A 16,286-nucleotide genomic window follows, 5' to 3' on the forward strand; every position below is an offset into this window, starting at 1 on the left:
CAGGACTAAGTATTATCTAGACCATTCCTGACAGGGGGTTGTTTTACCTGCTCTTAAAAATCTCCAGTGATGGAGATTCCACAACCTCCCGAGGCAATTTATTCCAGTACTTAACCACCTTGACAATTAGGAATTTTTTTCTAATATCCAACCTAAACTGCCTTTGCAACAGTTTAAGCCCATTGCTTCTTGTCCTATCCTCAGAGATTAACAAGAACATTTTTTCTCCCTCCTCCTTGTAACAACCTTTTTATGTACTTGAAAACTGTTACCATGTCTTCTCTTCTCTTCTCTAAACTAAACAAACCCAATTTTGTCAGTATTCCCATACAGGTCATGTTTTCTAGACCTTTAATCATTTTTGTTGCTCTTCTCTGGACTTTCTCCAATTTGTTCACATCTTTCCTGAAATGTGGCACCCAGAACTGGACACAACACTCCAGTTGAGGCCTAATCAGCATGGAGTAGAGCGGAAAAAATACTGCTTGGGTCTTGCTTACAAAACTCCTGCAAATACATCCCAGAATTATGTTTGTTTTTGCAATAGTGATACACTGTTCACTCACATTTAGCTTGTGGTCCACTATGATCCCCAGATCCCACTCCGTGGTACTCCATCCCAGGTAGTCATTTTCAATTTTGTAAGTGTGTAACTGATTGTCCCTTCCTACGTGGAAGTGGAAGTGCATTTGCTCTGACTGAATTTCATCCTATTAATTCAGATGATTTTTCCAGTTTATCCAGATTATTCTGAATTTTAATGTTCGCCTCCAAAGAACTTGCAATTGTTCCCAGCTTGGTATCATCCACAAACTTTATAAGTGTACTCTCTATGCCATTATCTAAACCACTGACAAACATATTGAACTAAACTGGACCCAGCACTGATCGCTGCGGTTGGTGCCCTGACCTTTCTAATTCTGTCCCTACACACCTGTGTTATTTGTTTATATTCATTCTTTGTAATTTGACCAAGTTTGCACTTTTTGTAGGACTCTTTTTTGAGTTTCAGATAACTGAAGATCCCCTTGTTAATCCAGGGTGGTCTCTTTGCCATACTTTCTATCTTTCCTATGCAGTGGGAGTTTGCTCTTGTGCCCTTAATAATGTCTCTTCGAAAAACTGCCAACTGTCTTGAACAGTTTTCCCCCTTAGACTTGCTTCCTATGGGATCTTACCTACCAACTCCCTGAGTTTGCTAAAGTCTGCCTTCTTGAAATTTCTTACAGTTATTGTGCTGTTTTCCCTCCTCCCATTCATTAGAAAAATGAACTCTACTATTTCATGATCCCTTTCACCTAAGCTGCCCTTACACTTCCAAATTCTTAACCAGTTCCTCCCTATTTGTCTAAATCAAATCTAGAACAGCTTCTCCCAGTGCTTTAGTGCTTTCTAGTAGCTTTCTCTTCCTTCTGAAATTAAAAATGGTCTCCAATAATTCCAACACCATGTCTATATTATAGTATGTCTTATTTCTTGTTTAAATAAACAAACAACATTTATTTATAAGGTGGCCTATGCCTAAAAAGTTCTGCAGTAAAAGTTTCATGTACAGCCTCCAATTTCTAAAACACAAAATATGGTCTAAAATTAAAAGAAACCTTAGAAACACAGGCATTTCTCTTACGTCATATTTTCAGATGCAGGTCTAAGTTGTATGTGGGGGCGGGGGAAATAATAAAAACTTGGGGCCAGATTCTGTTTGATGATATGCAGGTATACGCAGAAGTCTTGAGAGAGGAAACATGCCATCTTCCCATGCTTGCATCCCTTTATTATAATTTGACATTGATATTGTGATAGCACCTAGAAACCTCAACCAGGACATTCCCACACAGGGTAAAAGAGGCAAAATGGCATTCCTTGAAAATTGGAAGTCATATTCTAGCCAGAAAGATAGAAAGGAGCATAAACCCTGGCAAGTCAGTTATGAAAGTATAATTAGGAAGGTCAAAATTAACTTGAAGAACAAAACCCAGCAATTTTTAAAAATGTATCAGAAGCAAAACATCTTCCAAACAATCAGTGGGGCCACTGGACAATCAAGTTCCTATACGAGCATTCAAGGAAGACAAGACTATTGTGGAGAAGCTAAATTAATTCTTTGCATCAGTTTTCACTCCAGAGGATATGAGGAAGATTCCCACACCGGAGTCACTTTTAATCTTGGAAATACTAAATTTGATATGTAAACTATTGCTTACATCATCCTCTATTGGTTGGAAGATAGCTAATGTAAGGCCAATTTTTTTAAAAGGCCATAGAGGCCATTCTGGCAATTATAGGCCAGTAGCCCTAACTTCAGTACCAGACAAATTGGTTGAAATTATAGTAAAGAACAGAATTATCAGACACACAGATGAACATGTTATGCTGGGGAAGAGTCAACATAACTTTTGTAAAGAGAAATCATGTCTCACCAATTTATTCAAATATTTTGAGGGTGTCAACAAGCATGTGGACAAAGGTGATCCAGTTAGAGTGTACTTGGACTATCAAAAAAGCTTTTGACAAGGTCCCCCACCAAAGGCTCTTCAACAAAGTAAGCAGGGCAGGAATAAATGGTCATTTTTCACAATGGAAAGTGATAAGTAGCAAGGTCCCCCAAGGATCTGTACTGGGACCTGTGCTGCTCAATATATTCATAAATGATCTGGAAAAGGAGGTGAACAGTGAGGTAGCAAAAAATCGAGGAAGTCTAAAGCTGAATGTGAAGAGTTACAATGGGATTTCACAAAACTAGGTGACCAAGCAATAAACTGGCAGATAAATTCAGTGTAGACAACCGCAAAGTAATGCATATTGGAAACAATTCCAATTATACATAGAAAATGACAGGGTTTAAATTAGCTGTTACCACTCAAGAAAGATCTTGGTATCCTTGTGGAAAGTTCTCTAAAAACATCTGCTCAACGTGCAGCGGCAGTCAAAAAAAGCTAAGTGAATGTTAGGAATCATGAGGAAAGGGATCAATAATAAGAGAAAATAGAATCATGTCTATATGAATACATTGAACGCTCAAACCTGGAGTACTGCATGCAGTTCTGGTTTTCTCATCTCAAAAATGATATATTAAAATTGGAAAAGGTACAGAGAGAAGGGCAACAAAAATTATTCAGAGTATGAAAGAGTTTATATAAAATGAGAGATTAAAAAGACTGGGGCTCTTCAGCTTGGAAAAGAGATGACCAAGGGGTGATATGATAGAGGTCTATAAAATCAAAAAAGGTGTGGAGAAAGTGAATAGGTAGTGTTATTTACCCCTTTACATAACACAAGAACCAGAGGACACTATGAAATTAATAGGCAGCAGGTTTAAAACCACCACAAGGATATACTTCTACACATAATGCACAGTCCACCTGTAGAACTCATTGCCAGAGGATGTTGTGAAGGTCAAGAGTATAACTGGGTTCAAAAAAGGAATTAGATAAGTTCATGGAGGATAGGTCCATTCATAGCTATTAGCCAGGATGGTCAGGGATGCAAACCCAAGCTCTGGGTGTCCCTAAATCTCTGAGTGGACAGATCATTTGATATTTGCCCTGTTCTGTTCATGACCTTTGAAGTACCTTGCACTGGCCACTATCAGAAGACAGGATTGTGGGCTAGATGGACCATTGTTCTGACCCAGTACAGACATTCTTATGGTTTTACGTATTGCCCGCAGGGGATCTTGCTATAGTATTATCCCTCTCCACATCCCTACCATGAGTTGTGGTTTAAAAGCCACAATATAGCCATATTCCCTCTTTGGGCTGACAGAGCTCTTGAATGTTGATCTAGAGTGTATGATGCAAGAGTTCAGCTGTTCATTCAGGCCTTTGCCTGAGGGAGCAGGTTTCAATGTGTTCAGTTTCAGCTGCAGTTTTGAGGGGACTTGTGAATTTATTTAAAACACCAAAAATTAGGCAAGCACCTAGAGAGGCCTAAATGGGCATTTTCTTTATACATCAAAAAATTAATATCCACCAAGCATTCTGTCTAATTTGTTTTATGGTGGAAATGAACCCACTATATTATGTGTATACAGTGCTTAATTTTTGAGATTAGAGAAAAAGAAACATTTAAGTACTCACAGTAACACGTTCCCCTGAGTGGATTTCCGAGGTACCTGTTTTCAGAGTCACAGCTGCAGAAATAAAAATGAACTGAATTATTATTAAACACATTTTATAATTTTTTAATACAACATTAGAGTGAACATTCCCCCCCTCAAAATATAAGGGGCAGTTTTAACTTAGAGGTGGGGATGAGTAAATGTTTAAGACATTCGATATAAAATAGATCCAAACAAATGCAACAGTGCTGTCTTTAGCTATGTATTAAATTCACAGGTAATCTGAGATCTGGAATATGTATCTTGAGAAGTTAAGATGAGAGTTCAAAATCTTCAAAATTGTTACTTCGTTCATTTTGTTTTGTGTATTTCCTCAGAAAACATGTTCTACAGCAGTAATATACTATACAACTATTCTCTGTTAACATGCATAGTTTCAACCAAATAGTTTAAAACACAAAAACAATAAACCAATGTTTAAATTATCTGTTTTAAAACAACATTAGGAGAGGCAAAATAAAGAAAATGCTATGGTGCCTTTCAAAATTCATATCTGCTATATCTGCTCTAAATGACAGCTATTTTTATTTCCTCTTCATGTTCTCCATAATTCACTTCTTAGCATGGCGGCAATGGGGGAGGGGAGTGGTCACTTTTGGTGCGGTTACACACTCTGTAGGGATGTAGGATACAAATAATAAATGAGATTATTCAAAAACCATTTATGAATATTCTTTGTCATAACTTTTATGTTTATTCTACTGCTAACATATAACCAATATCTACTCACAGGTATGCTGTCACAATTCAAATACATCTTGAGAAACAGACTTTTCTAGAAAAATACAGAACCCAAAGAACTATGCTATGGCTTTAGGTTACAGCCCAGAGGAAGCGGTGGACACCCTTCAGCTGCACCATTTTGCCCAGGTTCCTGTTATGCTGAAGGGGTAAGAGAAATTTTCAACACCCCTTTATGGGGTGCAGCATACTCCTCCATGTGTCCAGCTAGCTCTGCTATCCAGCAGAGAGTGCTACATGGAGGAGAAGCCATGATTTTACCTGCTCTCTGCCTCTAACCTTCCATTTCCTGCCCATCTGCTCCCAGAGGGTAACATCTGTGGTGGAGCCCCTGCACTACACTGAGCACCAGGAACCAAAACCCAAGAGGCCCTAACCCATCCATGAAAAGCTCCATTTCAACTCCCTATTCTGCTGCGTGACTGTTTCATCCATGCCCAGTCTAGACCTCAAGCAGCTGAAAATAAACAGTGCTCCTACTACCACTGCTCCAGAAGTCTCAATGCCTCTTTTGTTTGCTCTCACATGACCCCATTATACATGGAATGCCCTCCCCAAACCTGTCCCGTGAGAAGTAGTGGAATAAAAAAATGGAGCTGTCCAGATGTGTTCTTGCCTTACTACATAACCATGACTTCTTATTACTGTTACTCTTCCTCTTCTCTCTGTTTATCACTTTCATTTATGTTGCAGTTCAATTGTGAGCTCTTACGGGGGGCAGGAACTATATTTTTGTTTGTGTTAGGTGCCAAACATTTTTGGAGCACTGAGAAAATCATTATTATTAATTATAATTTATAACAATAATAATAATGAAATGAGTAAAAACACGAAACAAACCACAGGATTCCCTAGATGTCTCTAAACAGATCCTCGTGTTGCAATTAGCCTTTCATTGATTAATTTCTTGAGATAGTTACCTCTATTGCTAAATAAGATGAGGCAGTACCTACTGTGTAGGTGACAAGGCATATTAATGCCAGAAGATGAAAAATATCCCTGTCCTATTTATAAAATAAGTTGTTCTCTTCAGCTTTGTAACTCTTACGAAATATCCTACAGAATTTCATAGTGATTAAATGAATCAGATAAGAAATTACTCTAAAAACCTACATAATTTAATAGAAAATTATAACCTTTCTCTTAGTTTTATGAACCATTGCACAGAATTCTCTAGCAGAGTTATAATTTTCTGTTAAATTTTATAGGATGGTTCAGAAAACCAGGAGAAAGGTTATCATTATCTATTAATTTCTATAGAACTTTTTTCCTATGGGAAGGTCTGGATCACTCAGTTATTGTCACTTTTTGTTTTTCATTGTTTTGTGCTCTTCAAGAATCTTGGTTGCAAGAGAGTGTTGCATTAGATTTATTTTATTTATGAGCAATATTGAAAAACTGCTTAACTTGGACGTCATATCATCTAGCAATTTGTTGAATTTGGAGTACACTCTAATTAGAACAGCTTAACTCCTATGAGAAAAACAATTTTAAGTTTTAATTTTCTCAAGTCTGTTTTGTTGCTGATCTCCTTAATAGTTCTCCAACGTAATATTTGGTTGTTACTGTGCTCATTTTATTCAAAAATGGGAAAAATACCACTGAGTCTTTGTTACAACACCATAGAAGAAAATAAGCATCAATGGCATTTACAACATAACTTGATTGTCCCATGGAAGTAACACAGCTTTTCAGAGTTTTGTTTGTTTGTCATTTATATTTTCCAAACAGCTTCGTGTACAATAGGAGAAGAGAATAGCACCCATCACCCTGAAAGAACTGTGGGAAATTACAGTTTAATGGCAAATATCTCATTCTATACAGCTAAAAACGTCCTAAAATTAGCACTTCAGTAAAAGCATTATGCTAGACACAGCATTCCAAAGTTATTTTTTTGTTCATCTATTCAGTAAGCTCAGCACTTATTAAGTGCGCATATATTGTATAACACAAAACAAACGTTAAAAAATTAATTGTGTCGCAAAGTCAAGCACTCAAAAGATAGGAAATGTCACAAATAAGGTTGATTGTGCAACCTTGATTCAGCCCCTTGTGCATTCATTATGACACAATCTTTGATTACACAATCAGATATAGGACCCCGTCCCCCCCCGCAACACCGGGCCCCACCGATCAGCTTGTTTCCATCCCTGCCAGTGCCTCCCACCTGCTGCTGTCAGCTGTTTGGCGGCATGTTGGAGGCGCTGGGGGGAGGGAGAGGAGTGGGGGGTGGGAAGAGGTGGGGTGGGCCTGGGGGACGCATGGCTCAGAGGCCAGGATGCAAGAGAGAACCTGGCTGGGGAGATGGTTTCCGCTTCCTGGCCAGGTTCGGGTGCCATGGTCCCCGACAGCCAAGCTGAGTGGGGAGCTGAAGCTGCCTCCTCCCCAGCCAGGAACTCTCAGGCACAGTGATTTCCCTACACCCTCCCTGAACTTCCCCAACACCCTCTCCCAGTTTTGTGAACTAGTTACATGCCAGTTGAGTGACTGTTTGGAAATTTCAATTGAAATTGAAACATTAATACACACTTTAAAAGCATATACAGTGTATGATAAAATACATGCATCTGAAAAAGTATACTATATTTGAAAAGTATGAACATAGACATAGACTTCCTTATACAGCTCTTGTTTTTTATGACAATGTCAGTGCATTCATTCCAGTGATGTTGGACAATCTAATAATTTCAAATGATGATTTGTAAGCAAAGTCTAAATGAGATCTCCCTGACAGCTAGTGATAAGGTAGACCTGGGGGAAAAGGCTAGGACCAGATTGTATTTACGTTCACTAGTCATCTACCCAGATATCCAGCAAACAGAGCTGTATTGCCCAAGTGATAGATTTTGGCTGGGGTTGGGTTACAAATCACTTCAATGTGGGGGGCAAAGGGGTATGAAATGTTGTTCTTACTGTATGAATAAAGGGCAGTAGAACTGTACTTAGCCTGTGCTGATTGAGGGCATCAAGAGAGAGGGTGGGGACCTGTCCCTCTCCGCTGTTTAAAGATAGAGTTGATTAGGCTCCATGGATAGTCTTTTGTTCTTTTATGTGACCACTGCAGCTCAAATCACTGATAATCAGGTCTAAGTGCTTAGTCCTGCTGTGGGGACAGTGTTTCTGTGGAAGAGATGGCCCAGACTGCACTAGCAATGAGGTTCCCCCACTGAGAGCTCAGCTGAAATCACTGAGAGCTGTGGAACTCAAGAGACCAACTCGCAGAGGTCACAGTGGCAGGTGGCAGCAGAAGGTGACTGCGCAGGGCCATTGGCAACAGAGTGGTGGAGTGAACGGTGGCACAACAAACAGCCATGCCAGAGCGAACAGTGAGCAGCTGGAGGAACGAGCAAGGTGCCTTCTTGCCCCCCACCTGGGAGGTGTACTCACGTGAAAGCACCTCTGAACTCTGAGTCTCCACTGACCAAGGACAACACCGGTGAGTGGGTGCATGGAGGGAAAAGTGAGGGCACATTAAATAAACATTTGTTTGTTGGACTATATTTTAGTGACTTTGCTCCAGAATGCTAGATTTGTGACTGGGAATGGAAACTTATATAAATATGTTTCCTAGTAGGCCAAGATTTTTAAAATGCATTATTTGCCAAGGTTGTTATCTCACATTGTTGCTATCTTGAGAGAGTCATTATGTTGGGGAGTTTCTGTACTAAACATTTTTATTATTATAATTAATTTTACATAAGAATGGTCATACTGGGTCAGACCAATGGTCCATATAGCCCAGTATCCTGTCTTCCAACAGTGGTCAAGGCCAGGTGCTTCAGAGGGAATGAACAGAACAGGTAATCATCAAGTGATCCATCCCCTGTTGCCCATTCCCAGCTTCTGGCAAACAGGCTAGGGACACTCAGAGCATGGTTTTGCATCCCTCCCCATCCTGGCTAATAGCCACTGATGGACCTATTCTCCAGGAATTATCTAGTTCTTTTTTTAATCCTGTTATAGTTTTGGTCTTCACAGCATCCCCTGGCAAAGAGTTCCACGGGTTGACTTTATGTTGTGTGAAGAAGTACTTCCTTTTGTTTTTTTTTAAACCTGCTGCCTATTAATTTCATTGGTGACTGCTAGTTCTGTGTTATGTGAAGGATTAAATAACATTTCCTTATTCACTTTCTTTCACGCAGTCAAGATTTTATAGACCTCTATCATATCCCCCTTAGTCATCTCTTTTCTAAGCTGAAAATTTCCCAGTCATTTTAATTTCTCCTCCTGTTTCATACCCCTAATCATTTTAGTTGCCCATCTCTGTACCTTTTCCATTTCCAATATATCTTTTTTGGATGAGGTGACCAGATCTGCACACAGTATTCAAGGTGTACACATACCATGGATTTATATAGAGGCAATATGATATTTTCTGTCTTATTATCTATCCCTTTCTTTAAAAAGCAAAGGTTTCAGAGTAGCAGCCATGTTAGTCTGTATCCGCAAAAAGAACAGGAGTACTTGTAGCACCTTAGAGACTAACAAATTTATTTGAGCATAAGCTTTCATGGGCTACATCCGATGAAGTGGGCTGGAGCCCACAAAAGCTTATGCTCAAATAAATTTGTTAGTCTCTAAGGTGCCACAAGTACTCCTGTTCTTTTAAAAAAGCAAACAGAATGTTGGGAATCATTGACTGCTGCTGCACATTGAGTGGATGTTTTCAGAGAACTATCCACAATGACTCCAAGATCTCTTTCTGAGTGTTAACAGCTAATTCAGACTCCTTCATTTTGTATGTATAGTTGAGATTGTTTTCCAATGTGCATTATTACTTTGCATTTATCAACATTGAATTTCATCTGCCATTTTTGTTGCCCAGTCACCAGTTTTGTGAGATGATCCCTTTGTAACTCTTCGTAGTCTGCCTGGGACTTAACTATCTTAAATAGTTTTGTATCATCTGCAAATTTTGCCACCTCACTGTTTACCCAATACCAACAGTGATGGTCCCAATACCAACCCCTTAGGGATACCATTATTTATCTCTCGCCATCCTGAAAACTGATAATTTACTCCTACCCTTCGTTTCCCATCTTTTAACCAGTTACTGATCCATGAGAGAACTTCCCTCTTATCCCATGATAGCTTACTTTTCAAAAGTCAATTTAAATTAAATACATTTTTTTTAAATTATTTTTTTTTTCAGAAATCTAGACCTGTTAGGTGTTTTGGTGCAACTTGCATTAGCCTTATGTTAAACTTGTATATCCTAACAAAACATTTACTTTATTCATACCTCTTTTATATATCTCATTGGCCCTGACACTCCCACAAATTCCAATTCCTGGGGAAACCATAGTTCAGGTAGCTGCTGGGCAGGGCTGCAGAGCAGCAACCAGGAGGGGCCAGCATTAAAAGCAGCTCCCTCCTGCTCCCTGCCTGGGCTCCTGCCCACCAGGGAGAGTGGCAGAATGGGCTGGAGCGGGGAGGGGGCAAGTGCAGCGGGAGGACAAGTGCCCCCCCCTTGCAGGTAACATGGGGAAGGGAGAGCACAGTGGCCCTGGGCTGGGCATGGGGTGGGGGAACAACACATGACCTGCCCTTTAGATCAAGCCCCAGTTGTATACGGGGCACCCTCAGGGAAGGGGGCAGAACAGGGGTGGGAAAAGGTGGGGTGGAGGTGGGGCATTGGGGGAAGGGCCTAGGATAGATCGGAGGGGGTGTCAAGCACCCCCTAGGAAATCTGGAATTTGGTGCCTAAGCTCCTAAGTGCGTACGGGGTGGTACCGACGGCAGCAAAGGCAGCTGGGCTGGCATGTGGAAACCCTGGCCATGCTGGCAGCTTGCTGGGCACCAGCGGGGACCCACTGACTGTTCTGCACTGAGGCCCAGAATTGCTGTCGGCAGGCCTGATCAGATATATTTTCCACAGGACCCCTGCTTCAATCGGTGACCAGGCTGGACCTGCTCAGGCAATGAATCTGGGATATGTCGTGAAAGAGACTGTTGTCTATAGAACCCTTTCCTCATTTGTTGAAAAAAAATTTTCATGTGGCATCACACTGACACCCAGATGGTTAATCAGACCTGCTACATAGACTTAATGTAACACTTGATGTAACATAGTAACTGATAGCAATAGTAGGGTGTCATCCTCTATGTGGACTAGCACTAGAAGAGGATGAGAGACACTGCTTGCCAGTTGGTTTCAGTGAATTGCTGAGAGCAGGGGGAATGGTGAGATTCAGGAATCATGGGTTTCATTCCAGACTCTGGAGGGAACTGTGCTCTAGTGGGCACAGATTCTTCTACCTATTTCCCCAAGCTCAATCCCTTCTGTACCATCTCCTGTCCCCATCCTATTTCTTTCTTACTCCTGGCACCTTGTCCACACAGTCCTGGTCTCTGTTACTCAAGCTTCTCTTCCTAGTCCCAATCTCTCTCTGCTCACCCAGTCCTAGTCTCCCCTTCTGAGCTCACTGAGTCCCACTACCCACCTCCCTCCAACTTTCAGTCACTCTGTCTGTCCACATCCAGTCCCAGTCTCCTTGTTCTGACACTCCCAGTCCCACAGCTACTCACCTAGTCTCTCTCCCTCCACTCCCTCTCCAGCTCCATATCCCAGTCTCCCTCTATTTGGTTTCTTGGTGCAGTCTCTGCCCAGCTAATCCCAGGTATTTCACCACATCCCACCTCCTTGTCAGATGTTTCCCCTTCCTTCCAACTCCATTCCCCCTCATGGTAGTTCTCAGTCCCAGTCTCCTTGTCCAGACAGTCTGCACCCTTCCCACACACCATCATCTGCTTTCATTGCTAGTCAACTGATTCTCAGGTTCCTCCTTCCTTTTCCCTCCCCAACTCCCATCCCGGTGTCTTTGCCTATCAAGTTTCCGCCTCCTCTCTGTACCAAGTTTATGGTCCCAGTCTCCTTACTTAATCAGTGGCAGACTCCCCCAGCTCCCAGTCACAGTTTTTCTCCTCACATTCAGTCTCCATCACACCAGACTACTTATCCCTATCTACTCCTTTCCCTCCCCTGGCTCTGGCTTTTGTCCACTCTGCATTCAAATCATACAACTTCCTCCTCTACACAGCCCCTGTGCAGGAGGAGGGTCACAGAGAGTGTGAGAGTAACAGACTCCCTCCTCACAGCTCCAGTACTTGGCCCTTTTTCGGCCTGGAGAAGCTGTAAACAGGCATTCCAGGCAAAGTCCAGTTTAACCCCTAGTGCTCTGTGTTGGAGCATGCTCACTCACTTGGGTAGGATGTGAGAGAGAATGGGGCAATCTCAGTTGCTCTCTGTGGAAGGCTCAAGTGCAGTCTAGTGCAGAACTAGAGCTGTGAGAGTCTCAAGAATGCTCAGTTTGGATAGAATCTTCAAGAGTTTAGCAGCAAAAAATCAAAGGAGTTTCCACTGAGCATGAGAGAAACATCATTTTTCTAAAACCGTTGTGGCCAAATCTTTACAGATTTTTATGGGGATGGCATAGGCACATCCCTGACACAAAGTCCACGCTCTGTCAGATGTCAAATTTTTGCTCCAAAACATGAAGATATTCAAAAGAAATGTCTTAATTTTTTAACACAGGTACACCGATGTATTTTTCTTTGGCTTCATTTTTGGAAATGGCTGAACAATTTTGGATCAAATTTTCCCAAAAAATTCAGCTGGAGGCTGATATCTGGCATAGAAAATTTATCTCACTTAAAGTCTGACAAAATTATAAGCTACTGAAAACAGGGCCTTTATCATGGGAAGTGTCAGGTAATCTTAATAATGGAATCATAGAACTGGAAAGAACCTCAAGAGATCATCTAGTTCAGACCCCTGGATTCATGGCAAGAGTATTATCTAGACCATCCCTGACAGGGGGTTGTCTTACCTGCTTTTAAAAATCTCCAATGATGGAGATTCCACAACCTCCCGAGGCAATTTATTCCAGTGCTTAACCACCTTGACAGTTGGGAAGTTTTTCCTAATGTCCAACCTAAACCATCCTTGCTGTAGTTTAAGACCATCGCTTCTTGTCCTATCCTCAGAGGTTAACAAGAACATTTTTTCCTCCCTCCTCCTTACAACAACCTTTTTATGTACTTGAAAACTGTTACCATGTCCCCTCTCAGTCTTCTCTTCTCCAAACTAAACAAACTCTATTTTTTCAATCTTCCCACATAGGGTCATGTTTTCTAGACCTTTAATCATTTTTGTTGCTTTTCTCTGGACTTGCTCCAATTTGTCTACATCTTTCCTGAAACATGGCACCAGAACTGGATGCATACTCCAGCTGAGACCTAATCATCAGGGAGTAGAGCAGAAGAATTATTTTTGTGTTTTGCTTACGAAGTTCCTTTTAATACATCCCAGAATGATGGTTGCTTTTTGGGCAACAGTGTTACACTGTTGACTCATATTTAGCTTGTGAACCACTAGGGCCCACAGATCCACTTTTGCAGTACTGCTTCCTAGGCAGTAATTTCCCATTTTGTAAGTGTCCAACTGATTGTTCCTTCCTAAGTGGACTACGTTGTACTTGTCCTTGTTGACTTTTTTTTACTTCAGATCATTTCTCCAGTTTGTCCAGATCTTTTTGAATTTTAACCCTATCCTCCAAGCACTTGCAACCCCTCCCAGCTTGGTTTTGTCCACAAATATTATAAGTGTACTCTTACTAAATCATTGATGGGAGATATTAAACAGAACTGTACCCAGAACCGGTCCCTGAGGGACCGCACTCGAGATGCCTTTCCAGCATGACTGTGAACCACTGATAACTACTCTCCGGGAATGGTTTTCAACCTTACAGTAGCTCCTTCTAGGCTGCATTTCTCTAGTTTGTTTATAAGTCATCCATGCAAGATGGTATCAAAAGCCTTATTATAGTCAAGATACACCATACCTACCGCTTCCTCCCATCCACAAGGCTTGTACCCTGTCAAAGAAAGTTATTAGTTGGTTTGACATGATCTGTTCTTGACAAATCCATGATGACTGTTACTTCTTACTTTATTATCTTCTACCTGTTTGCAAATTGATTGCACATTGACTGATTTTAGGTGGTGTTACAGATATGCTTATAATAAAAATTCTCCGCTCTCACTGAAAAGCCTGTGGGTAGATTTCATTGAATGAAATCTCCACAAGGATCACTCCACACTAACCATTCCAGCAGAAGAAATGTTTCCCCATCCACCTTAACCACTGAAGAAAACATCTTGCCCTCAGATCTGCAATCTTCTGGCTCTGCTATGGCCTCTCCTCCTAGCTCCATGGTAGCATTAGATCTGTGGGAGAGGGAAGCTCTACAGAAAATATACCACTAGACTGTGTTAACTATTCTGCATAAACTCAACAGGCCAGACAAGGATAATGTGTTTGTCCAGCCTCCAGCGCCAACCCGTCTACAATCTCTTCTAGTTCCCTAATACAGATACTGGAGCCATGGAGGGCTCCCTTCAATACATCGATCTGGGAATGATGATTACAGGCAATAATCGTACTTTTTACTATTGTACTTAACCTTTCATCCAAAGATTGCAAAGCACTTTAAGTAACAATTTTTCACAGTAGTCTCATAGCTTGAACAGAGGCATATACAATTACATCCAATTTTTGGGAATGTCTTTATGTTGGTAACTTTTAAAAGAAGAGTGAAGGCACAATGATCTATTTATTTTCTTTTTAAAATGGAGCATTTTAAAGAATCTGCTTTTCTTTCCCTGTCATTAAGATTGTTCAACATTGCCTATTACAGTAGCAAGACTATATATTGTGTAACAGGTATAATTATATGATTCAAGTTATTGTGAGATAACAGGACATTTTGATTGTTCTGTCCCTTAGATGTTTCAATGATAGAATTGGATTATTACAAATTATGCAGTATTCAGAAAATACCAGATTTTATATTGGAACACAAATGTCCTTAGTTTTATAAAGCAAAGAGGAAAAAATTCTGGACTATTCAGTTTACACAGATCGTAAATTCCTTGATCTGAATCTATGAGACTTAATGTTTCATAGAAAAAAATATAGAATAAAAACCTTCTTAAATCTGAACAGTCTTGAAAGTTTCAAGATTCATATATAAGGTTGCCCTCTTTAGGAATCACGTAATGATTTAAATGTTCACAACTTTGAAATATTCTGACTACAATGCCGGTCCAAACGCATGTTTTTGTATTGTACTGTTTTTATTATCTGTTGTTTCAGTCTATGCCCCCAAAAGTAAGCACTTTACATCTAGGAACCTGCTATTTGTTTGATAAGACTCTGTACTGAACTGTTCGGTGTTTACCTGTAAAACTACACAAATAATAACTTCTATCATGAAATGAAGAGATATTTAATTGTACAGAATTCCTTCAAAAATTTAATCATGAAAAATGATTCTGTGACAAAGCAAATGTATTATTTCTAACAGGAAACTACTCAAAGCTTATTGAATTCCATATCACTAAAGCATAATCTATTGTACTGATCAATGGAAAATACTTTTTTTTATCTTGGAATTCTCCTCTTTTTTCTTCAAATAATCTCTCTTATCAGATTTGTGATAATGATCTTCTTTTTACTAATCCATGCTGACTATCCTTAATGAAATCTAGTATTTCCACATGACAAATTATCCTGTCCTTGATTATGGATTCCTCACTCCCCAAGCATGAAGATCTTTTATGATAATTATTATTTGAGTTACAGTAGCACCTATAAGGCTCATTGTGCTACCCATCTCTCACAAGCATGTAGTGAGAGATAATCAACCTGAATAATTTATAACCTACATATGCAAGACAGACATGGAGTGAGAGAGGAAACACATTAAGTGAAGTGGCTTTCCCAATGTCACAGAGCAGGTCAGTCACAGAGCAGGCACAGAACCCAGGTCTCCCCAATCAGTGGCTTGTCTATCAGACCAAATTGCCTTCCACAGGCATGTAGTTGACTGGATCTTCCTAGATTCCCATCCCAAGGATGTCACACAACACAACTTTGATGTAAATAAAAATAAATATCTAAACCAAAATAAAAGTGCATATAACTTGAAAATATCCATAGTCTGTCTAAAGCAACCTAAATATCAATGCCTAGAGAGATGCTGAAAAAAGAGTGAATTATAAACAAGAATTTGACTGCATTTTTAGTTCTTAATGTTCTGCAATTTAATCTCACATAAGTATCCATTTTTGTCTCTAAGAACCATTAACTCCTGCAAACTGCTATAGAATTGACCTTCAACACTCCTGAAGGAAATATGACAATGTAATTTTACAGTTAGCCATTTTAGCTGTTCTGGCATAATGCATGAAGAACTGATGTAATGCCTGTAACATAAAACCAAGCTAAGCAATGCATTGTACAGCAACAAAATATTTTGATATACTTCCTTCTTTTTTTGCCTATTTTCAGTTGAAAGATACTGCTTAAATGCATAGTTTCGCAGCACTGTAAAAAATGAATTAAATAGGTTTTATTTTTAAG

General features: G+C 40.1%; 1 protein-coding gene across 2 annotated transcripts in view; it reads right to left on the reverse strand.

The window, feature by feature from the left end:
* The window catches only part of ATRNL1 (attractin like 1), a 1,085,315-nt gene that overhangs the window by 602,548 nt on the left and 466,481 nt on the right, over positions 1-16,286 (reverse strand). For both annotated transcript variants that reach the window (XM_075072516.1, XM_075072517.1), the window contains exon 21: positions 4,080-4,132. In XM_075072516.1, the coding sequence (XP_074928617.1) occupies positions 4,080-4,132 (53 nt within the window). The remainder of the gene's footprint in view (positions 1-4,079; positions 4,133-16,286) is intronic.

The sequence above is a fragment of the Chelonoidis abingdonii genome, chromosome 15, assembly GCF_003597395.2.
Source record: "Chelonoidis abingdonii isolate Lonesome George chromosome 15, CheloAbing_2.0, whole genome shotgun sequence".
Classification (NCBI taxonomy): domain Eukaryota; kingdom Metazoa; phylum Chordata; order Testudines; family Testudinidae; genus Chelonoidis; species Chelonoidis abingdonii.